This window comes from Quercus suber, unplaced genomic scaffold, assembly GCF_002906115.3.
Source record: "Quercus suber isolate HL8 unplaced genomic scaffold, Cork oak 2.0 scaffold_188, whole genome shotgun sequence".
NCBI lineage: Eukaryota > Viridiplantae > Streptophyta > Magnoliopsida > Fagales > Fagaceae > Quercus > Quercus suber.
Window position 1 is genome coordinate 753,410 of NW_027069646.1, and position 23,547 is coordinate 776,956.

Sequence of the window (23,547 nt, forward strand, 5' to 3'; positions counted from 1 at the left end):
ATTTTTTTCAAGCCTTTGATGTAGATTCTTTTGTATTTGATATTATTCTGTTGATTCTTGTCTATTTGATATTATTCTGGCTTCTCGATCTTCACTTGATGCATGGAGACAGCATATTAGTTCAAAGAACCCTAGAGTTGAAAACCGTTCCACCCATTTCGAACAAGCTTGTGGAATCACTGTCTCACCCCAAGGTTAAGAACTCAGCCAAAGGGAAGGTTTTAATGCGTGCTATGTATGGGGTTAAGGTGGAGACAGTATTTATCTGCAGTGTCTTTGCTTCAGCCTTCTCCGATTTTGCTGTGAAGTTGTTTGATTTGAATGTTGATGACAAATATTTGTGGGCACAAGCTTTGACCGGTTTGCAAACTAGCATTAATAGCAAAATTAGAAATTTATATTCAACTGGAATATTTACAGTTCGAAAGAGCTCGAGGCAGTTGATACAAGTGTAAAGAAATTGTATCCCATGATCCAAGATGGTGTGGACCCTATTGAAGTGGAAGCATTCTAGAATTCCGTTTCAAATTTGGCAAGGAGAGCATAGGGACTTTCAGGGGGACTAGATCTTCTTACAAACCAATATGATGACTTTTTTGATGTAGTTTTAATTGGGCGTGATGCTTTGCTCTGTAATGTTAGAGAGAGTGGTACTATCTCTGACCCAAAGCTAGGTTGCAAAGTAGTAGAAAGAGTACAATCTTAATTATTGGGGGTAGCTAAAATTTGTTTAGGGTTTGATGTAGATTCTTTTGTATTTGATATTATTCTATTGATTCTTTTCTATTTGATATTATTCTGGCTAAATGGCACTTAAATAAATCACATTTGTTAATTATGTCATTTATTTGGATTATTTTACAATCTATTTGGAGACAAACTATTTGTTTTTGCCTTTATTATGCAAATTTATTTTACAAGTCATTGGAAATTTGTTTTGAGTGTTCAATAAATCTCTTAACACTAACGTATCATAAATTTGAGATGCGAGAAGTGTAGTACAAAAGTGATAATTGGCCTTAATTCTACTTGTGAAAATAAACACTCTATGCCAACAACAAAACACTCTTTTGTGTGAATTTGGATAAACAATCAAGTGTCCTGAAAGTTTCTAAGATACATATTTAACACTTCTTATGCTTCACAACAAAATAAATCCACGAAGTTTGTGAACGATCAGTTATGGTCCCCACAAAAATCAGTCATCGTCCGCACATATCGATGTTGTGATATCAATACGAACTTGTTTCATCTCAGGTTCGTCCAAGACTGAGACTGCTTCTGCCAAGGCATCGTAATGACCTCTGTCACTATCAAATGATGTGCCCCCTGTAGATCCTAAACATGAAGATTCATTGTTTATCTCATGTGCTCTAACGATATTGTGAAGAACCATTGTCGCAACAATGATCAAGTTTTGCGTGTGTATCTTAAAGCCTGGAATATGTCTCAAAATTTTCCACTTACTTTTCCAAACTCCAAACGTTCGTTCTATGACCGAACGGAGTGATGAATGGAGATAATTAAACCTCTCTTTTGGATGATGCAGCACTTCAGAAGGCCAAAATTCCCCAATGTGGTACCTTTCACCCTTATATGGTGCCAGGAACCCTCTCCTCATAGGGTATCCTGAATCAACCAGATAATACTTTCCTGCATGTGAACACGTTTATTACATTAACATTTTCACTACATTAATACATACTTTATTATTGTAATTAAACTGCATATTTACAAACCAGGTGGAGCTGTTGGGAAGTTGTAACTCTCATTATTGAGGCAGCTAAAAAAAATCCTCGTGTCATGCGCTGACCCTTCCCATCCAACACATGCGAATGTGAACTTCATGTCAAAGTCACATGCGCACATGCAATTTGTTGTGGTGGTTCCCTTCCTGCCATAGTATGGGAGCTGCTCATCCTCACCAATGACCACCCCCACGTGGACCCCATCAATCGCACCAATGCAACCCTAACAATTGCCACAAAAATACCATGTGAAATAAAATACGTGGTATGACCATAAAGATAATTTAACTTAACTCAAGTCATCATGTCAAATTCACAAAGTACCTCAAAATGTGGCCAATATCGATCTGAATGTTGAATATTTTTTGGCACATCCTGAAATGTACGATTAGCAGGTTGGATAATGTCCGGTGCCATAACGGTGGCTAACAATGTAACTACATTGGCCACATGTCGATGCACTATCTCACCTAAGTGCTGAAATCTTTCCTGCACCATTCTGTTGCCATGAGCATGACCAAGTACCATCAATGTCATTGCCAGAGACTCTTTCATGCAAACACTTCTGGTACCATAATATCCATACTGGCGCAGTGTATTACATAATTGTCTAAACACATAGCTTGACATTCTAAAATTTCTTCGACATTTCTTCTCATGTCCAGTTAAAATATACTATACCCATTCTAAGCCGGTTTGTGTATTCGTATGCAATGGTACTTTGGTCATATAGGTATCCACGTAAGCTAGACATGCACACCCGGCTAGATACGCTGCGAGTAGAAGGTCATCGCTCAGGTCGAAGTTTGCGTCCCTGCATATGTTACCAACTTTAATTGCATGTACATTTATTCATGTGATACTATAATATGTAGTCTAAAAAGAAGTTGTTAAACTGGAACTCAAACTGGTACTAGGCTCAAACTATGGTCGTACCAATAAATAAACAATCCTAAGCATATGCTTTCACGATTTCATCCAATATTTCACAAAATTGTAGATTCACATGTAGAGGGGAAAGTACAGAAACTCACTGGTGTTGGGAATCAGATGAGTTGTTTAACGAATCCATCCTTATGTATTCCTTGAGACTGCTTTATAGCTATTGAACAATGATCTAAAAGATATCGAGCTTAAAATTCGAAGCCTTGAAATGTGGACGATATCTAATGCACACAACCAAGAAAAAATAAAAATCAGAAAATAGTATAAGCAATAACAATTCTGTATTTACATCAAATTAGTCTTAATTTAATTAGTATTATATAATTTTATTTAATTAATGTATACATATAAAAAGGCCCCATATAAAATTTTTGCCTTTGGCCCCAAACTTTGTTGGCCCAGCCCTCTGCTTCTCTTCTCTATTTGCTTTCCCTTCTTTCCTTGGCTAATTGAAACAATAATGTATAATTACTCACAAATAGATGCTGGGTATTGGAGATTTAAATTATGGTGGGCATTCCAATTTCCTATGTATTAGCAAATTTCAATTATGGTGGACCATGCATTCCACTGTCTAGGAGAACTTTACAGGGAGTCCATAAAAGAAAGAACCCACATGCCTCTTTCTAAAACTACTAGTAGTGGAACTGAGCTTCCATATCCATATATACAAATTCAACATAAAAAAAATATTCAGCTCAACCAGTTGAATCTACAGCACCAACAAAAGTGATTACACAACCAGCCAATTAAAGGGCTTGCGTGGTTTAGGAACCACATTTTCAAAATCAGGATTTGTAGAATCCAAAACAATGCAACCAACATGACAGAAAGAACCAAGGCACATAGAAGACCAAGAAATGTTAACATGAAGACTCTTTTGACATTATTGTAATCCAACTTTATATATATAAGCAAACCCTTATCATGTATAACAATGGGTCGAAGTTCAACCGTTTAATCCACAGTGTAGGTAAAGTTACAATTAACTATAAAAGAAGTATGTAGGGGCCTTTGTTTGGATCTGCCTATGGTTAACATGAGCTGCACTATTTACAGATCATAACAAAAGGCTTAATCACCCAATCAAGGGCTGCAGGTTTTAAAACAATGACAAGCAAGGGTGGTTTGAGCAGGCAGGCAGCTTCAGGTTTTGAAAAAAAAAAAAAAAGATGCAGGCAGCTTCGGGTTTTTAAAAGTTTTTTTTTTTTTTTTTTTTTTTTTTTTTTTTGTTATAGTTGCTTCATAATAAAGACTTTTTTGAACGTTATCTGCAGTGTCTTCAGTTCGCTATGCTGTGAAGAAGCTGGCTGCCATCAAAAAAAGTATTATCAAAATTCAAAGATTCTTGCATGTTTGAATTAGCTAACTAGTAAAGTCTATCATCTCAAAGAAAAACTAAAAAAATCTCTGGTCGTCAAACAAGTGACTTGGGTGGTTGGGTTCAAATTCCAACAACACCAAAAACAAAATCAGTCTCTTACTCTAATAATAATGAGCAATCATTATATGATTGCCTAATTAGCAGTCTAATTTGTTATAATACGTTTAATAGCGTTAGCATAGGCCACAAGGATAAACTTATCAACTTATGCCTAACCTATACTTGTCAATCTGTAAAAGTAATTAGTGCAGCAAAACATTTTTTTTTTCCTTGAGCTGCATAGAGAATTTCATTGTGACAATTTAACTATGACAAGATCAGTTTAGCTTCTTTCCTTTAACTATGAAAATTTAAGTATGGAAACACTTTTACAGATCGGTTTTTTAACTATGAAAACACTTTTACAGATCACTTTTACAGGTCAGTGCAGCAAAGTTCTGTGTAGTTTTCCTTTTAGCTTCTTTATTCCCTTCCTCGGCACAGGATCAATTTCAGACTTGTGGCACTTCTTAAGGGCTACCTTAACTGCCTTATGGTTAACATGAGCTACACTATTTACAGATCATAACAAAAGGCTTAATCACCCAATCAAGGGCTGCAGGTTTTAAAACAATGACAAGCAAGGGTGGTTTGAGCAGGCAGGCAGCTTCAGGTTTTGAAAAAAAAAAAAAAAGATGCAGGCAGCTTCGGGTTTTTAAAAGTTGAAGCTTGTTTGAAAAGACCCCACAAACAAAGCTTAAAGGGTCACTACATCACCTGCCAATTCTTGCAATCCAAGAAAATGGACTTCATGAAGTCTTTTTGTAGTATCTCATGTTTGTGGTTTGTCCCACCTCCTCTTTTCCTATCATACCTATCTTAAAATAATAATTTGAAAGTATTAGGTTTAAAGAGAAAACATTTTAAAGTATAATGATGATTTGAAGCAAAAATCAAAGGTTTATGATCGAATATGCAATTTAACCTTAATGCATTTGGCTCCATATTACTATAGCTCGAAGAGTGCTTTAGTGTTTTTTGCATCTTCATGGTTAGGTAGAAATGTAGAATGAAGTAGAAGTTTTAAATTGTTGCATTGCATAGAATAAAAAGAATATTTAAATGGAAATGAAGAATGATAAAGGCTGATGGAGATCAATGTAAAAAGTGTGGCTGAAATAGAAAAATTGGGCTTTTATCTCTGACTTAGCTAAACAATTTATTGGACCAATGAGAATGGTCTAATAGAAAACCACATATCAAAATCAAATTGAATGATTTATAGCATATACATAAAGTCATTTGGAATATCCCTCTAACTGAGAGTGTTTTGTTTCTTTGTATTTGTGCAGGCCAGGTGATCAACTAAAATACTAAACACCGTCAATATTAGTAATTTTATTATATTTATAGTGTGCAGTAAGAAAATTAGTAAAAAATAATGTATCCACTTGGCATTCTCTATTGAGTACAACTCATTTAAATTGTTTTATTATTTTGATAAATACTCAAAAGTCTTAGACGATTTGCATATATTATGAGACTTAACTCTTAAGCTGAATTTTTTTCCTTTTTTTGTTTTTGATAGGAATTTTCCCCTCTCATTTTTGAGTCCATTCTGTTGTTGTTCAATTGTAGTGATAAAATTTATATTTTACTTTTTATTAATTTGTCCATCTCATTATCCTATTATTAATAGGATTTAAAATTTAAAGTAGCCATGGTGTGGCAGGGCTTTTACTCTACCTCGTAAAAATCATAAAACTCATGACCCATGAATTTAGCAGTACATGAGTATGTCAAATGTCAGAAATATAGAGCAAAAAGAAAAAGAGTTGAAAAAAAGAAGTATTATAATAAATTTTCACAAAATAATTTAAGAAGAATATACGTAATTCCAATTACCTCTCTTCTTCATCTTGGAAGGCACTGCTTCAGCTGTTTTATTCCCACCCACAGCCTTGGCTACATTCTGCCACCGGTCAGGGGTCTCCTTATCATACAATGCTAGTGCTTTTTCAAGCCTTTTGTTCTGCTCTAGTGTCGAAGAGGAGCTGGAGTTGAGTGTCAGGGCAGATGGCCCCTCCTTATCAGCTGGAGTTGAGGGTCAGGTCAGGGGTCTCCTTATGAGCTTCTTTTTTTTTTTTTTTTTTTTTTTTTTTTGTTATAGTTGCTTCATAATAAAGACTTTTTTGAACGTTATCTGCAGTGTCTTCAGTTCGCTATGATGTGAAGAAGCTGGCTGCCATCAAAAAGAGTATTATCAAAATTCAAAGATTCTTGCATGTTTGAATTAGCTAACTAGTAAAGTCTATCATCTCAAAGAAAAACTAAAAAATTCTCTGGTCGTCAAACAAGTGACTTGGGTGGTTGGGTTCAAATTCCAACAACACCAAAAACAAAATCAGTCTCTTACTCTAATAATAATGAGCAATCATTATATGATTGCCTAATTAGCAGTCTAATTTGTTATAATACGTTTAATAGCTTTAGCATAGGCCACAAGGATAAACTTATCAACTTATGCCTAATCTATTCTTGTCAATCTGTAAAAGTAATTAGTGCAGCAAAACATTTTTTTTCCTTGAGCTGCATAGAGAATGTCATTGTGAAAATTTAACTATGACAAGATCAGTTTAGCTTCTTTCCTTTAACTATGAAAATTTAAGTATGAAAACACTTTTACAGATCAGTTTTTTAACTATTATGAAAACACTTTTACAGATCACTTTTACAGATCAGTGCAGCAAAGTTCTATGTAGTTTTCCTTTTAGCATCTTTATTCCCTTCCTCGGCACAGGATCAGTTTCAGACTTGTGGCACTTCTTAAGGGCTACCTTAACTGCCTTAGCAGAATAAGAACAATCCTCATCAGCTCATTGTAAGCCATTTGAGGATCCTTATCTGTTCTCCATAATTCCCACCAACAACTTTAGCTATAGCAAACATGTAGCAAATACCAGGGCAGATTGGGATAACCTTAATGAATGTGCACATGCGTTTGGCATGTGTGTATGAGATGGATATACGAAAGGGGAATAGCAATTAAAATTATTGCAGATCGAAATGATTGTTTTGGTCTAGTGAAAGATAACCCTAAAAGTCTTAAAAGTGAAAGCCCTAGAGGCTCACATGCTACTGAACCTTAAAAAAAATTTCTTTCTTTATGGAAGATTACGTAGTTTAAGGTTGCAAAGCTCTTGTGTGCAGCATACAACCTTTTATGCTAGATTAAGCAGACCTTGTCTGCCAAAATATCAGGGCAGATTGGGATTGAGAAAAACTGAAACTCTTTTTTAACCAAACCATGGGAGCTAAACAGTTTTGGCACCTACAACACATACCAAATTCATTACTAGCTAGCAGTGACCCTCATTGTTCAATTGTAAGTTTGTAACTTTGTAAGGTAGCAACCAATGCAACATGGGCTGGAGAAGTATTATGGCATGTATATATATATATATATTTTTTTGGAAACAGTAAATATGGCAAGTATATGATCTGTATTAACATATTCAACTTGGTTAGTTGGAATGGTTCATCAATCCCTCTCAGCCATGATCATTGCAACTTAAACTGGAAATTAAAATATGCCTTTCAAGGTTAGAAGACCAGGTTCTAATGCAACTTGCCCCTTCCATTCCAGGGCAGAGCAATTTTAAAAAGTACCTTCATATTCCAGGGCAGAGCAATTTAACTAGTTAAGAAGACTAGTTACATAACTACAACAATTTAAAAATATAGGAAGATAGTACCTTGATATTAGGCTTCACAGCAACAATGATCCCATCCTTCACATAAACATCATCAACCTCCTCTCTATGAGCATTGACAACAATTCCCCCTTTGATCAATATCTTCAACGATGAAGACGAAACCCCACATGATGATTCACCATACTCAATCCCAGCAGTACAGAACTGAAACTGTTTTCTTTAAATAATAAAAATTACATAAGAAGATAATACTCTAGCTTGGTTAACAAATAAAAACCCAGAAAAAAAAAATTATAAAAAAGTCAAATAAACAACCATCATAACAGTGCATAACCATAAAAAATACAAAAAACTCAGATAAAAGAAGCATTGGACAAACATATATAAATATAGCTCAATCACATAGGAGTGATGAGCATTGTCTTACATACACACCCATAACAACATTAGTTTCTACCAATAAAAAAAGAAAAAGAAAAACAATAGTGCAATAGGTACAACATTGACAGTTTGATTACTACACCAAGGCTACACAACCCTATCGAGACAATCTATTGTTCCTTCACTACATCATTGATATTCAGGGTGCCTATGGTACTCTTTTTCTAGCCACTTCAGCTGGACATCCTTGTCTTCGAGAAGTGCTTCAAACGTGTGCCTAGCCTGCTCTTTTTCCATGAAATAGGTGGCACTGAACATATGAAGGTAATGACCTGAGTACATCCCGGAAAGACTCAACACCATGTCCAGAATTGCTTTAACTTGAGCAGTTGCTGTGGGAGCAGATGGTGTACGGGCACTTAGACTAGATTTTTCAACAATAACATTTGAGATGCTCTTCAAAGAGTCGGACATCTCTTGCGCAACTGAACGTTTTTTTTTTTGGTTTCTTGGAAATTGGCTTGAAAATGTGGACACTGGTTGCCAAGCCTTTCCCCTTATTCACTGCCGGTCCTGCCCTTGACGATGATGGACTTTCAACCTCCATTTCGTCAACATTCACAACGGGTTCACATTGGGGGTCAACAAATTCTGGGTCATCAGCAGAGTCCCCAGACCCTTCGGTGGTTTCCGTTGGTATTGGACCACTCGTGCAGAATGCTTTGTTTCCCGTTGCAACCATGCCTCCGAACATGATGTTCAGGAGCTCTCGATTTGGCAAACCATTCGTTTTAAAGGTTTTTGCATTGAGACATGCCTACATGTGGACAACCAGTAGTTAGAACATAAGAATATAGTGGTAGACAGTAAAGTTGTTGACAATTATGTATTGATCAAAACTAACCGCAATCTTTCGGTTCCACCACTCCTCAGGCGCGTCAAACATCCCAGTTACAGGATCATAACCCAACCCAGTCTCCTTCTCCAAACACTTGTTATAATTCTTCCACCTTTTTCTTAGATGATCCCATTTGTTTTTTACCTGCAGCCAAGTCACTACTTTGTCCATCTCACCCAACTGCCGAATCACTTCAGCAACCCCAATTTTGGACAAAAATCCAGTTTTTACCCTCTGGCCATCCATGACTTGAATAGCACAGAACCGACAAAAGGCTTCTAGTTCCTTAGGGTCTTTCCAGTCAGCTCTCTCATTGTTACTACCACCGTCCAACGATTTCTTTTGCTTAACCATTTTTGCTACAACTTCCGTCTATAAAGTGAAGGCATTTAAACAAACAGTTCGGGTGCATTTTACAATCAGTTAGGCATGCCACATGAAAAATATTAAGTAAACTCACAAATATCCAAATTCAACAGAGGTAGTAAGAGAAACAATGGTATTACACGAAGGCTCAATAAACCCCTATACTAGTGTCATGGAAAACACAACAGAGAGAACCACACTCAGACGTTGAATACAAAAATCACACACAAACAGTAAAACACAAAAAACCACAGATTGATGAAGCTTCATGGAAAACAACTTACCCGTGAATGCAGAGAGCCACAGTGGTAGCAACGATGACCCAAGCAGAGAGAAGGTGAGCTGGAGCGTTTGTTGAACAGAGGGGATCTTTTCTTTTGGTTCTGCGTACTGGGTTTGCGTTCATCAACTAGCCTAATTTGTTTTGATAGCTTTGTGGTTGGTGGGTAGGTGAAAGAAATTGAAGATGATTCGGACACAGCATTGAAGGAGATTGAAAGCATTCTGCCACTGGTAGTTGAGAGAAAAATCTGAAATGGGAAGAGAATGAAAATAGCCGTTTGGATTGAACGCAACGCCCCGTTTTGATGGTCCGTCCCAGTCCAAGCTGCTTCTGCGGTGAACAGCAAGTGCAAGCATTTTAGCAGGAGTTGAGCGCACCGTTTAGCACACAGCTGGAGCTATGAATAGTACGCGCAAGAGCAGTTTAATTCACATGAAACGATGCGTAGAGATAAATGAAACGGTGCGTTTAGATTAAAGGAAGCTATCCATGAACAGTGAAACTACCCTTAAATGAAACGGTGTGTGTAAAGGAGAAAACTTGCGTTTCAGCAAGCCTTGTGTTTCCTGTGCGCGTGCGCGTGGGCCTCTCCTAAACGTGAACGCAGACACTAAACGTGGGAAAACGTTGAATCCAAACGCCCTCTATGAAACAAGGAGAATGGAATTTGAGGCTAGTGGCAGAAAGGGAGTAAACGAGAAGATGACTGATCAAAAAGCGCCACAAACAGCTGTGAAAGGTGGTGCTCACGGTAGTGGAGGGGAGGAGTTTCAATTTCAAAACAACACACCTAATGAAGGAGCTGTTACGGGCGTTACTGAAGTTAATGCAGATAAGACCAATTTGGAAGGACAATCATTCATAGGAGGAATTGCAAATCAAGGAGAGTATTTTGCGGAGAGAATAAATGAGATAGATAAGGAATTAAAGAAGTTTGATTTGGAGAAAGGTAATCAAGGGGAACACGTTATTGAGGAAACGCATACAATCTCGGATTGCCTATTGAATGAGGCAGTGGAAGTATCTGGAATATCACAGAACCTAGGGGATACACGTGAGCTACTAAGTGAGCCCTCTCCTTACGTGCCTCTATTAAGTGAAAACCCTAAAGAAGCTACCCCTCACGAGCCACTTAATCAAGCAAAACCTATTGCAAAATCCTGGTTGCAAGATACGTATGTTACTCCAACATGGAAAAGATCTCTTAGTCATGTTCTTAGCCGAAACACGGCTTGATAAAGCTAGGCTAGAAACAATCAAGGCTCGATATAAATTTGGTGGTTTGGTTGAGATATCCAGAGAAAATAGAGGAGGTGGAGTGGCTATCTTGTGGAAAAAGGAGTGTGATTTTACAGTGAATTCATATTCCCATAATCACATAGACGCCATTGTGAATAAGGGAAAAGATGAGAAATGAAGATTTACAGGATTTTATGGCAAACCAGACACGAATATTCGTCATGAATCATGGGCTAAGCTAAAGACGATTGAAGAATAAGCATTCAGAATAAAACTTTTGGGGTCTAGTAGGAGGAGGTAATATTAACGGTTTAGATGTAGTAGTAAAGGAAATTATATATGGTTAATGGTTAGGATTAGGATAATCTAAACAAATTAATTTTTAAATGGTATGGTCATATAATCATATTGGACACATTAGATACTAGCCTTCCTAAATGCCTTTGGCACCACAATCCACCGATGTTCAAAACAAAATCATGTGTCCTATATTATTAATTAATTATCCATTACATGAACTTCTGTTTGATGAAAACTTGTTTAGATTAGGACACATGAATAAAATAATAAAATTACACAACATGTTTTGAGAGCAACTACACCATATTCGATATATCCGATTGGAAAGCTATCATCACAAAGATATGGTGTTGAGGAAATAAATACTTAAAAAAACAAACTAAGTGAATGGATAGTCAGTAATATTTGTCAACTAATTTAATCAATGCTTAAATCATGTTTAAAGCTTTTCTTACTTTGAGTTTTTTTTTTTTAATAAATAAATAAATAAATTGAGTGTGTATTCGTGTTTCCATGTTGCATGTGAGAGAGAGAATTTTTGTGTTGATAGTAAGGTAACTGCAATTAAATTTTTTTTTTTTCAAAAACTAATTTTAATGTTAGGATTTAGACATAATTGGAAAGACATTACCTGGAGCAACGTAGCCAATAGATCCCTTTATCCCAATTGTACTAGTTTGCTTATGAGAAGACTCATAAGTAGTTGGGAAGAGTCTTGCGAAGCCAAAGTTGCTTACACGAGCAATATTATCATTATCAAGGAGAATATTGCTCGGCTTTAAATCACAATGAATAATTGGTTGTGCCGAATGATTGTGAACATAATCTATTGCAGAATCCACATCAATGGCAACATTAAGTCTTTGAAGAAGGCTTAAGTTCCTTGACTGTTTTTCGTTGTCTATCACCGGATGCAGCCAAATATCTAAGCTCCCATTTGTCATGAATTCATAGACTAGAGCTTTGAATTGATTCCCACTATAGTCCATGTTAGAGCAACATGTTAATATCTTAACAAGATTCCGTTGCCGGATGTTTTGTAAGGCATTGCATTCAGTCATGAAACTTTTGGAAGCTCCCTTGTGTTGAAGGTTAAGGACCTTTATAGCAACTAGTCTTTCTTCTTGATCAAGGGCTCCTTTATATACAAACCCAAAACTGCCAAATCCAATTAAATTATTAGGAGAGAATCCACAAGTTGCATGATAGAGTTCTTTGATTAATCATAATTAATCAAATTCCAATAAAGCAATTTTACTTACTTATCATCATCATCAGTATAAAGTGTTTTTATTTCAACAAAGCAATTCTACTTATAACCATATATATATATATATATATATTCAATGTAAAACTCAATTCGTAGAAAATCGAGTATAGACGATCAAACTTTAAAAAAAAAAAAAAAAAAAAAAATTTGTGGAACTCAAGTTCCATTAAAGGAACTCGAGTTACATGAAATCGAGTTCCTTGAATGGAACTCGAGCTCCATGAACTCTCATTTGGCATAACTTGATTTTAAACCAATCGAGTTTTACATTGAAACTCGATTTTAAGAAAATCGAGTTTCAAAACAGAGAAACGATCCTAAATAGTTTCAAAACAGGGATATATTGCTAGATTTAAAAAAAAAAATAAGGGCAAAAGCCTAGAATTCCATTTAGGAGAAAATATATATATATATATATATCAAATTCCAAAAATGTTTGACATATTAAAACACAACACTAAATAATAAACCCAAAAATATCCATTGGCTACAAGATAGGACAAGGTAACAAAAAGATACTCTAGACCAAAACTAAAGTTGCCAAACACAACAGAAACAGAGAATTAGTAGAGGAATGCTTGCTGTTGAAACCTAGCTCAAGTTACTCTGCTCTACTTTGGGGTAAAAAAAATTTCGACTAAACGAGGGAATGATAGGAATATGATACCTATCACAACCTCCAATCCATGTGGTTGGAAGCTAACATCCGCATTTAGACTTAAAAGTATGCTACTTCCACTTTTTATTTACTTGTATACAGTTTTCATTTATGTATATTTCTATATGTATGTATTGATGTATGCAAATACAGATATACACAAAGTTGCTATAGAATTTAGATGAATGAGGCGGTGGCAGAAGCTTAATGTTGATGGCAGCAAGAACCTAGTCATAGTCAGAATAACTAAACTTGTAGGTAGGTGGCCACCCCTGCTCCCATTCCAACCTTATGTTATTCAAAATTACATAGGGAAAATGCTTTTTCTGACTCCACCAATTTTAGGGGTTCCAATATCACCTAAAATTTCTACCAGTTGCATGTTGTACTTCTAATCATAGCGATCAAATTAATTTATTAAAAATTATTTCTTTTTATATTCCACATTAATATTGATCATGAATCCTTGAAGCCCAAGTGATCAAGTTGAAGGGATAATAAATCCTTACCCTGAAACATGTTATCTTGAGTACAGAGGTCACATGAATGCTATTATGTCCAATTCCACTGAAGCGACAAGAGAGTGGATTGCTTAAAGCCTGCTACTCATATTTTTCATTCGGGATACTAGACAAAAGCATCATTGGATGTGGGTATCTAGGAGGTTGAAATTGGTAGCTGTCTAAACTCTAAAGAGTCCAGGAGGTTGGTGAAGTAGCTCAATGTGCGGCATAGAATCTTCTGCATGAGCTTCCAATCTTAGCTGTCTCTGTGTAAGGCTGATTACATACATTTGTAGTTCCTTTTCTGGGTTACTTTAAAAAATAAAAGGAAAAAAATGAAGATGAAATTTGCTTTGCCTATCAGTTTAAATCAACTAGTGAGAGTTTAGTAGGGGACAAGAGTTATTTTGAACACTGATGATTCACGTTAGTATGATATATCTATTATTTTCAATATCCTATATTAAATGATTTTTTTTCCTGAGCTCTACACAATATATTTCATGTGCTTAGGCAACAAGATGTCTGTTTCAAGCTGGCTTCAAGATGATAAGCATGGAGGAATCATGTTAAGGCACAATGTTGGTAAAAGCGTGATGCACACTTAAGTACAAAGGCCTCCTAGAGCCTAAACACAAAGTGCAAGCGCGCACAATAATAGACAATCAAGCGATCAACTAATCATATAAAATTTTATATAATTCTCTTGTGCTTTACAAAATATACACTATGATATTTGATATCTATGACCAAGATGAAGACAACATGTACATGGTTGAATCAGTATACACCCAAAAGCAAAGGCTAAAAGGCACTACAATGTTAAGTAACGATTTCTATGCCTAACAAAGGCCATGCAATGCAATGCAATACTAAAGTATATAATCATCATCCTCATTAAGAATAGGGCCATTATAATTGTCATCACAATATTTGTAACCCTCATCGTCTTCCTTATCTACTTCATGTAAATTAATAGTCTCCCTCTCATGAGGTTCTAAGTGTAAATTTGATTGTGCAGTGAGGTTCTGTGTTTACTGTTTAGTGACTAATGATTAATTACCATACACCAATTTGTCCCTATTTAGAAAGTTTACTGTAAATTCAAGATCTGAGAAGTGATCATTGATTCATTACCAACCAGAGAGAAACAGAGAAAGTATTCTTACAATTACAATTACAAAGAGCCACCAAACGAAACGATCCGCATAGATATACAAACAAAATATCCGAAAATAAAAAGTACAAAGAAACCGAGCTCACCAATTATCATCATCATCGCTTGCTATCGTAATCGACGATCTCGGAGTCGGTGACTGATCTAGAGTGCTGCACTATGGACCGTCCGATGGAGTTGATCCAATCCTCCTTCTCCTTCTCGGAATCGGCGATGAAGTACATGGTATCGGATCGGGTGGAGAGTTCGAAAGCGTACTGTCTGTTGAGGATGTCTTCGGCGCCCTTGACTGTGAGGCAAGTGGCCACGGGGATGACGCCACGTGGCTTAGAGACGCGGGTGACAGTTGAGTCTTTAAACCAGAACAGCTTGCCTTGCTTCAACACGAACCAGCGGCGACGCCAGGTTTTGATGTACTCGCCTTGCTTGGTTAGCCACCCGGTGCGCTCCGGGTTGGCCCAGTACTCCACGCCGCCGTAGTTGTTGGGCTGCTCCGCCTGGCCCGTCGCGGCCCGCCACAGGCTCGCCATCGGAACTTCTTCTTTTTTGGAGAGCGTTGAGTGGTCGGTGGTGAGAGTGAAACTGAAAGAATATTTTAGGATTTTTTTTTTGGGTCGTCCTTTTATTTTCTTTTGTTGGGAGAATTTGTAAATGTGGCCGTTAAATTTTGTTTATTTATGAACTAACCCAATGATTTCATGATATTTTAATAGACTAATGGATCATGGATTTGTTTGTTTGTTTTTGTTTTTTTGTTTTTTGTTTTTTGTTTTGGGTGCTAAGTAAAATAGGAATGACACATGAGAAATGAGAAGATAAAGTTTTCCTCTCAATCGGTTTAAATGAATCTACTTTTTTAACTTCTTAATGATAATTGATAACTTATAAAACTATTCACTTGCAATTTTTTTAACAACTTGCATAACTTATCAAATAGATTACGTGACTAAAAGTATATAGTGATGACTATAAATCGAGAATCATTCACTTATTCCAAACTTAGAAAACATGTTTCTCTTTATTAACCTTTTCACTTTGTTCTCCACCTTCCATCTTGTTCAAATGCCTTATTAATAATAATGCTCAAATATTCATAGAAAAAAGAACGGAAATTACATGAACCTTCTTGGCAATAAAGAAACTACAATAACCAATAATTTTTTGTAGAAATGACAATATCCTCCTTGAGTTTTGTGATAAATGTTAGATATATGATGAAATCCAATGCTGCTCGAGTTATCATATTTTTGTAGACTAACATATATTGGGTTCAGCAAAATGTTCCTAATTTATTTGTTAGCTTATTGATGAAATCTTCATTTTTCCCTTTACTTTTCCAATTTATATTGTTGTTGTTGAAATAGTTATAATATGCAGCTAATCTTGCAATTCAAATTCTTTACCCTTTAAGTAATTTGAGGGCAAATAAGAGATTTAATAGTATATGTTATTCTTCTCATAAAGTTTAAGGGAGATTATGATTCCCAACAAAGGACCCCTCCCAAAAAAAAAAAAAAAAAAAAAAAAAATCATGATATTTTCATAGAGTAATGGATCATGGATTTGTTTTTTTTTTTTTTTTTTTCGGTGCTAATTAAAATAGGACTGACACATGAAAAATGAGAAGATAAAGTTTTCCTCTAAATCAGTTTAAAGGAATCTACTTTTTTTACTTCTTAATGATAACTTATAAAACTATTTACTTGCATTTTTTTTTACAAGTTGCATAACTTATTAAATAGATTACATGAGTAAAAGTACATAGTGATGATTATAAGTCCAGAGTCTTTCACTTATTCCAAACTTAGAAATCATGATTCTCTTTATTAACCTTTTTACTTTGTTCTTCTCCTTCCATCTTGTTCAAATGCCTTATTAATAATAATGCTCAGATATTCATAGAAAAAAGAATGGAAATTACATGAACCTCCTTGGCAATAAAGAAACTACAATAACCAATAATATTTTGTGGAAATGACAATATCCACCTTGAGTTTTGTGATAAATGTTAGATATATGCAGAAATCCAATGTTGCTTGAGTTATCATATTTTTGTAGACTAACATTTATTGGGTTTAGCAAAATGTTCCTAATTTGTTTGTTAGCTTATTCATGAAATCTTCATTTTTCCCTTTACTTTTCCAATTTATATGATTTAATTTACCCAACAAATTTTTTTGTTGTTGAAATAGTTATAACATGCAGCTAATCTTGTAATTCAAATTCTTTACCCTTTAAGTAATTTAAGGGCAAATAAGAGATTTAATATTATATGTTATTCTTCTCATAAAGTTTAAGGGAGATTATGATTCCCGATAAGGGACCCCTCCAAAAAAAAAAAAAAAAAAAACCCTTATGTTAAGAACTAAGAACCAAAGAAGTCATACATTGATCCTTCAAACAAATGAGATTAAACAAGAATGCCACATACAAATGCCAAATCTTTGCTCAACAAGGGTAGCATGTAGATTCCACTGATCTCTTCAAGTAGCTTATTGCACCTAGAATTTAAGTAAAAAATTAGTTATGTTCTATGATTGTAAATAAATATCATGATACCAAAAACAATAACATGTTTTGCATTTGCTCATTAAAAAATAAAAGAAAATTAAAGTACCCTTATCCATTAAGGTTCTTGGTTTAAATAGTCAAAAATTTCAATGAGAACAACGAAATCAATTAAACAATCATGATTATCAAACAAAAAAGAATTTTTTTTAAATAAAAAAAATATACGCTTGTGTTTATGGAAAATTAATTGGAACAAGGAAAGAAATCATATGTCTAAAAAAACACATAATGGCTTCTAATTATTTTACGAGATAATTGTCATGCGATATTCTACTTAAACAAATTCAAAATTGAAATATAGCATTACCTCAACTTGGATTCTACTAGATAAGTCCACCTCTACGGATCTTGGAACCAAGAAAGGCATTTTTAATTAAATGCATTTCTCTAGTAACTTCCTCCATATTCATTCTTTCTTTTGGCGACTCCATTGAACAGGCAAGTCCAATTTCAAGGACCGAGACTAAGCACTTATTCAAATTGGCATCAATGTGGCAGAGGTTCACAATATCAAGAGTTTCTTCATCTGTTTGAATTTCATTTTCGTTGTTATATTCTCTAGCCAATGTTGTTGTTTGTGTTTCTTCAACTTCTCTTGGTAGAAGGATTGGGTCTACAATTTGAACAAGCCTTTTTGGCAATGCCATTTTAGCAAAATTATGGAGATTGAGACCATCTTTAAACATTTCGTCAGTGGGTCTTTTCCTCAAGAACATCTCCAGTAGAAATATACCATAGCTATACACGTCCCCTTCTGTTGAAGCCTCACCGCCCATGCCATACTCTACACATTATGTTATGTAAGGAGATTTTGCAGTTCTTGTTTATAATGAGATTTGGGATTTAAGGAGAGTGCAAATTCATTTGATTCATATAAAAAAAATGAAGGTAGAAACAAATTGAACCTAAGGAAAAACATGATGATAGATACCATGATTACAAAATTTCAAGTTAAGAAAATGGTAATATGTCCATCAAAATAAAACTTTTGGGGTCTAGTAGAAGGAGGTAATATTAATGGTTTAGATGTAGTAGTAAAGGAAATATGGTTAATGATTAGGATTAGGATAATCTAATCAAGTTAATTTTTAAATGGTATGGTCATACAATCATGTTGGACACATTAGATACTGGCCTTCCTAAATGCCTTGGGCCTTTAGCTCCATGGTCCACCCATATATGTTCAAAAAAAAAAAAAAAAAATCATATGTCCTATATTACTATCCATTACTTGAACATTTGTTCGTTGAAAACTTGTTTATATGAATAAAATACGCAAAATTGTAGCACAGATCTGTTTTGAGGGCAACTACACCATATTTGATATAGCCGATTGGCGAGCTATTATCACAAAGACGTAGTGTTGAGGAAATAAATGCTTAATAAAACAAAGTAAGTGAATGGATAGTCAATGACATTTGTCAATCAATTTAATTCATGTTTAAAGCTTTTCATTCTTTGAGTTTATTTAAAAAATAAATTCAGTGTGTGTATTCATGTTTCCATGTTGCATTTGAGAGAGAGAATCTTGTGTTGATAGTAAGGTAATTGTAAAAGTAAAAATAAAAAATTAATATTTTTCAAACAGTTAATTTAACTATGTCTATTAAGATATTTTAGAATTTACACAAAATTGGAAAGACATTACCTGGAGCAGCATAGCCAATAGATCCCTTTATTCCAATTGTACTAGATTGCTTTTGAGAACAATCATCAGTGGCTGGGAGGAGTCTTGCTAAGCCAAAATCGCTTACATGAGCAACCATATCATTATCAAGAAGATTATTACTTGGCTTTAAATCACAATGAATGATTGGTTGTGCTGAATGATTATGAAGATAATCTATTGCAGAAGCCACATCAATTGCAATATTTAGTCTTTGAAGAAGGCTTAAGTTACTTGATTGATTTTTGTTGTCTCTCTCTGGATGTAGCCAAATATCTAAGCTTCCATTTGTCATGAATTCGAAGACTAGAGCTTTGAATTGATTCCCATTGTAATCCATGCTAGAGCAACATGTTAATATCTTAACAAGATTCCGATGCCGAATGTTTCGTAATGCATTGCATTCAGCCATGAAACTTTTGGAAGCTCTTTTGTGTTGAAGGTTAAGGACCTTGATAGCAACTAGTCTTTCTTCTTGACCAAGAGCTCCTTTATAAACAGCACCAAAACTGCCATATCCAATTAAATTACTTGGAGAGAACCTACTAGTTGCCTGATAAAGTTCTTTGTATGAAACATTCGGAAGGAGGCCTATTGTTGAAACCATAGAAGGCAATTTCTTTTTTGATCTTTTCATCCAAAAAAGAACAAGAAAGGATGAAAACAAAAAGAAAAATATAACAATGGAAACAACTACTACTAGTTTGAAGCCAATGGATTTTCGTGGTTTCATGATGCTTAAAGGGCATTTTGGCAACTGCAATTTTGATATACCACCACAAAGTTTAGTATTTCCAATCAATGATATGATACTTGTATTTTTAAAAACCCCTTCGGTTGGTACCTCACCCTCAAAATTATTGAACGAAATATTCAAATATTCAAGAAAAGGAAGCTTCTCTATACCCTTTGGAATGGATCCTGATAGGTTATTTTGTGAAACATCTAGCTCTTGGAGGCCTTTCAAAGAAGCAATAGATGATGGTAGTGATCCTTCAAAAGAATTCCCTTGCAAGTAAAGGGTTTCCAAGATCAAACAATTTCCTATAGATGTAGGAATTTCACCAGATAAATTATTGTTAGAGACATCCAGTCCGTAAACATTTTTCAGACTACCTACTTTGAATGGTAATTTGCCCGTAAAAGAGTTGTGTGACAAATCGAGGAATATTAGTTGAAGGGAAGAAGGACCAAAAAGCTGTTGGGGTATGGATCCATTTAGGTTATTTTGTGAAATGTTTAAGTATTGCAGATTTTGACAGTTTACAATTGTTGGAGGTATGGTTCCTTCGAATTTGTTTTCACCTAATTCAAGTGCGAACAATTGAGTAAGGTTGCCTATGGAGGCTGGTATTTCTCCTGATAGTTTGTTTCCACCTAAACCCAATACTTGGATCTTTTGAAACTTCCCGAAAGTAGTAGGAATGATGCCCATGAAGTGATTAGAATATAAGCTCAAGACAATTAAGTTGACAAGATTCTCTAATGATGCAGGAATAGTTCCAGATAGTTCATTATCTGTAAAATACAATCCTGTGAGTTGAGTGGACAAGTTAGATATAGAATTAGGCAAAACACCCTCAAATTGGTTTGTATGTAAACCCAATATTTCAAGTCTACTACAGTTTGTTAAAGATGTTAAGAAATGGAGGTCCCTTCCTAGGTAATTACTACTCAACCGTAGCTGGTAAAGAGCCAACAGATTTCCCAAATCAGTTGGAACTGATCCTATAAAATTGTTTTCACCTAAATCAATGATTTGAAGTTGAGTTGCATTGCATAATGAAGCAGGGATTGGCCCAAAGAAATTATTAAAAGCAGCTTCAAGAAGTTGGAGATTAGGAAGATTGAGACCTATGTTAAGTGGAAGTGTGCCATTAAGTTGGTTCTCTGGAACTGACAATATATGGAGAGATGACACATTGTAAAGAGAGGAAGGAATTGTACCTGACAATTTATTGGTCCCAATTACGAATCGTCTTAAGCCTTTTAATTGGCCTATGGCATCTGGAATATTTCCCACCAAATTATTGTACGATGCACTGAAATTTTGGAGTGACGAAATATTTCCAAAAGATGGTGGAATACCTCATGTTAGATTGTTTCCAGAAAGAGAAAGTCTTTCAAGCTTCATCAAAGAGCCTAGCTCAGCTGGAATCTTCCCTTTAAGGTTATTCACAATAAGATTTATGAACATGAGATTAGAGCAGTTGGACAAGCTGGATGGAATTTCCCCTTCCAACGTGTTATTGTTGAGATTGAGCTGTTGTAGTCGATATAAATGGCCGACTTCTTGTGGTATTTCGCCATAGAAGCTATTATTTTGGAGGTTGATCAACCTAAGAAAGGTGAGGTTTCCAATATCAGGGGATATGGATCCACGTAACTTATAGTCCTCTAGGTTCAAGGCCGTGACTCTTTGGTGCCAACGGCTGCATGTGATTCCATGCCAGTTGCAGAAGTTCATAGAATCATTCCATGAACTCAATATGTTAAAGGGATCATGAGGTACAAATTTTTTGAATTTGAGCAAAGCCAAACGATCAGTCTCGTTTGTTGGAGCAATGGTTGTAATGGCAGTCTGCAAGCAGAGTAGGCATGTGGAGAAGAGAAGAATTACATGAAGGTATAGAGAACTTGATGATGCACGCAAATTGGTTTGCTGAAGCGTCATTTGGTATGGAGGAGAAGGAAGCTGGTGACTATGTGAAATGGAGGCTGATGAATCCATTGGGGCTAAGGGCGGAACATGCACTTATATTGAAATTGTACTCCACTAAATACGTTAGCCTATAGTCTCGTACTAAAAAAAAATTTGTATTTGCGGGTCCCGTGAATAGTGCACGGAACCCACAGAAAAAATACAGACACGCATTTAGATTCATTTTCAATGCAATCCAAACTCAACCTATGTGTACTGCTCCTTTTTTTTTTTTTTTTTTTTTTGAGAAGGATGTGTACCGCTCTTGAATTGAAAAAAATAGAGTTGTTTAATACTAACACGACGAAGATTGGAAGAATCATATTATTTTCACATTGGATATTCCACAATTTTCCAATGGGAATGGTTTAATAGTTTCACATGGGTTGCTTGGACGATGTTTAACATTGTCATAAAGTCATTGTCACTCACTGCGGATTCTGATGGAGGCGACCATAATATGGCTTCACACTTGACGTTTGAATCATGATTTTCCACCGTGTTTGACACTTCGCATGGTATTAAATTTGTCCTTGCTGCCTTGCGAAAAACGATGCGAGTAATTTCAAAAAGTCTCAACTTTGAAGTCATGTTTTAATAGATTTGGGTCTAATCAAATAGTGGTACTAGGCGTTTCTTTCAATATAAAGAGAGCCAATGGTAGCTTTTGATTTGGCGCAGATTCTTCTACATTGTCAAGATACCAGATACACGAACCATGTTTGGAGTCTGTTCTTGCTGTAGTGACCACCTAATTTTCATGTCTAGTGTTGGTAGTAAGATATAATTAGCCAACTGAGGCAAGAATCTAGGTATATATTGTGCTCTTCACTTAATCATTCAATCATTGGCAGCCAATGGTACATACATTAAGCTTTTCCATATAGAAAATTTTAAAATCTAGCTAATTAATTTGAGATTTTAGGTTCATATATAAGTTCCTTGCATTCAAACAAGTTTAGGATTTTGTCAAGTGGAAAAGTAAATTGTTATTGTGATAACTGCATTTGGAATGCTTTACAATAGACTTTTTCCCATTTTTCATTTTCAAAATGCTTAAGTCGGTCTGTTCTTCAATTTGGGTTTAATTTTTGAAGAACTTGAGGCTTAATACTTTTTTTTTTTTGGAGAGAAGAGGCTTAATACTTAATCCACTTATATTGAAAAAAAAAATCCCTTATCCCGCTAAGAGTGTTCAACGTTTATGTCAAAATCACTTGTGGCAAATATCAAACATTTATTTAGATAGAATGGAAGTATATGAGGAGACTTGACCTTTAAATCATGGACTAGGAAGCACAGACACGAGTACAAGTACGGGTAAGGATATTAAACATTGATAAAAATTATAACATGACAAACCAAGTATGACATAGGTATGACACAAATACAACATGAGTATGGCGGCCCAAAATGAAGTATTCATGCTTCATAGATTAGGGATATCTTCATTAAAAATACCAAGTGGTACCAAACTACCAACTAATTGAACTACAAAGCCATTGAAGTATTTTAAACATTCAACTCTTGTGTAAATTGGATAACTATATGGCAAAATACGGATTTCAACAATAAGTTAACAAGCAAATTAAGAGCTTTGTGACTTAACCCATGACATGTTAAATTATATATATATATATATATTACATATAGGTAGGTCGGGTCTGGTTTAGTGGATTTGTGAATCTTATGATCTGAACCTAACCCGAACCACAATAAAAAAAATTTCATAACCTAACCAAACCCACTAAAAATTGACCCA

At 35.2% G+C, this 23,547-nt stretch overlaps 4 protein-coding genes and 1 pseudogene across 4 annotated transcripts; 1 reads left to right on the plus strand and 4 right to left on the minus strand.

The window, feature by feature from the left end:
* The first annotated feature begins 64 nt into the window (after positions 1–64).
* LOC136069773 (protein BPS1, chloroplastic-like) lies at positions 65–817 on the plus strand (annotated as a pseudogene).
* Positions 818–1,198: 381 nt separating this feature from the next.
* On the minus strand, positions 1,199–6,050 carry LOC112006635 (uncharacterized). The gene is made up of 5 exons (XM_065778666.1): positions 5,962–6,050; positions 2,073–2,562; positions 1,740–1,971; positions 1,468–1,653; positions 1,199–1,338 (listed from the first exon to the last, which is right to left on the minus strand). The coding sequence occupies exons 2-5, from the start codon at positions 2,376–2,378 to the stop codon at positions 1,199–1,201; spliced, it is 864 nt and encodes a 287-aa protein (XP_065634738.1). The 5' UTR covers positions 2,379–2,562; positions 5,962–6,050.
* A 2,080-nt stretch (positions 6,051–8,130) lies between these two features.
* LOC112023702 (probable serine/threonine-protein kinase PBL1) lies at positions 8,131–12,401 on the minus strand. Its single transcript, XM_024056326.2, has 4 exons — positions 11,871–12,401; positions 9,702–10,030; positions 9,058–9,423; positions 8,131–8,970 (listed from the first exon to the last, which is right to left on the minus strand). The coding sequence occupies exons 1-4, from the start codon at positions 12,298–12,300 to the stop codon at positions 8,587–8,589; spliced, it is 1,509 nt and encodes a 502-aa protein (XP_023912094.2). The 5' UTR covers positions 12,301–12,401; the 3' UTR covers positions 8,131–8,586.
* A 2,379-nt stretch (positions 12,402–14,780) lies between these two features.
* Positions 14,781–15,553, minus strand: LOC111984741 (pleckstrin homology domain-containing protein 1). Its single transcript, XM_024016357.2, has one exon. The coding sequence runs from the start codon at positions 15,375–15,377 to the stop codon at positions 14,946–14,948; it is 432 nt and encodes a 143-aa protein (XP_023872125.1). The 5' UTR covers positions 15,378–15,553; the 3' UTR covers positions 14,781–14,945.
* Positions 15,554–17,200: 1,647 nt separating this feature from the next.
* Positions 17,201–21,781, minus strand: LOC112023763 (probable LRR receptor-like serine/threonine-protein kinase At3g47570). The gene is made up of 3 exons (XM_065778650.1): positions 19,067–21,781; positions 17,726–18,202; positions 17,201–17,348 (listed from the first exon to the last, which is right to left on the minus strand). The coding sequence occupies exons 1-2, from the start codon at positions 20,517–20,519 to the stop codon at positions 17,742–17,744; spliced, it is 1,914 nt and encodes a 637-aa protein (XP_065634722.1). The 5' UTR covers positions 20,520–21,781; the 3' UTR covers positions 17,201–17,348; positions 17,726–17,741.
* Between the last annotated feature and the right edge of the window lie 1,766 nt (positions 21,782–23,547).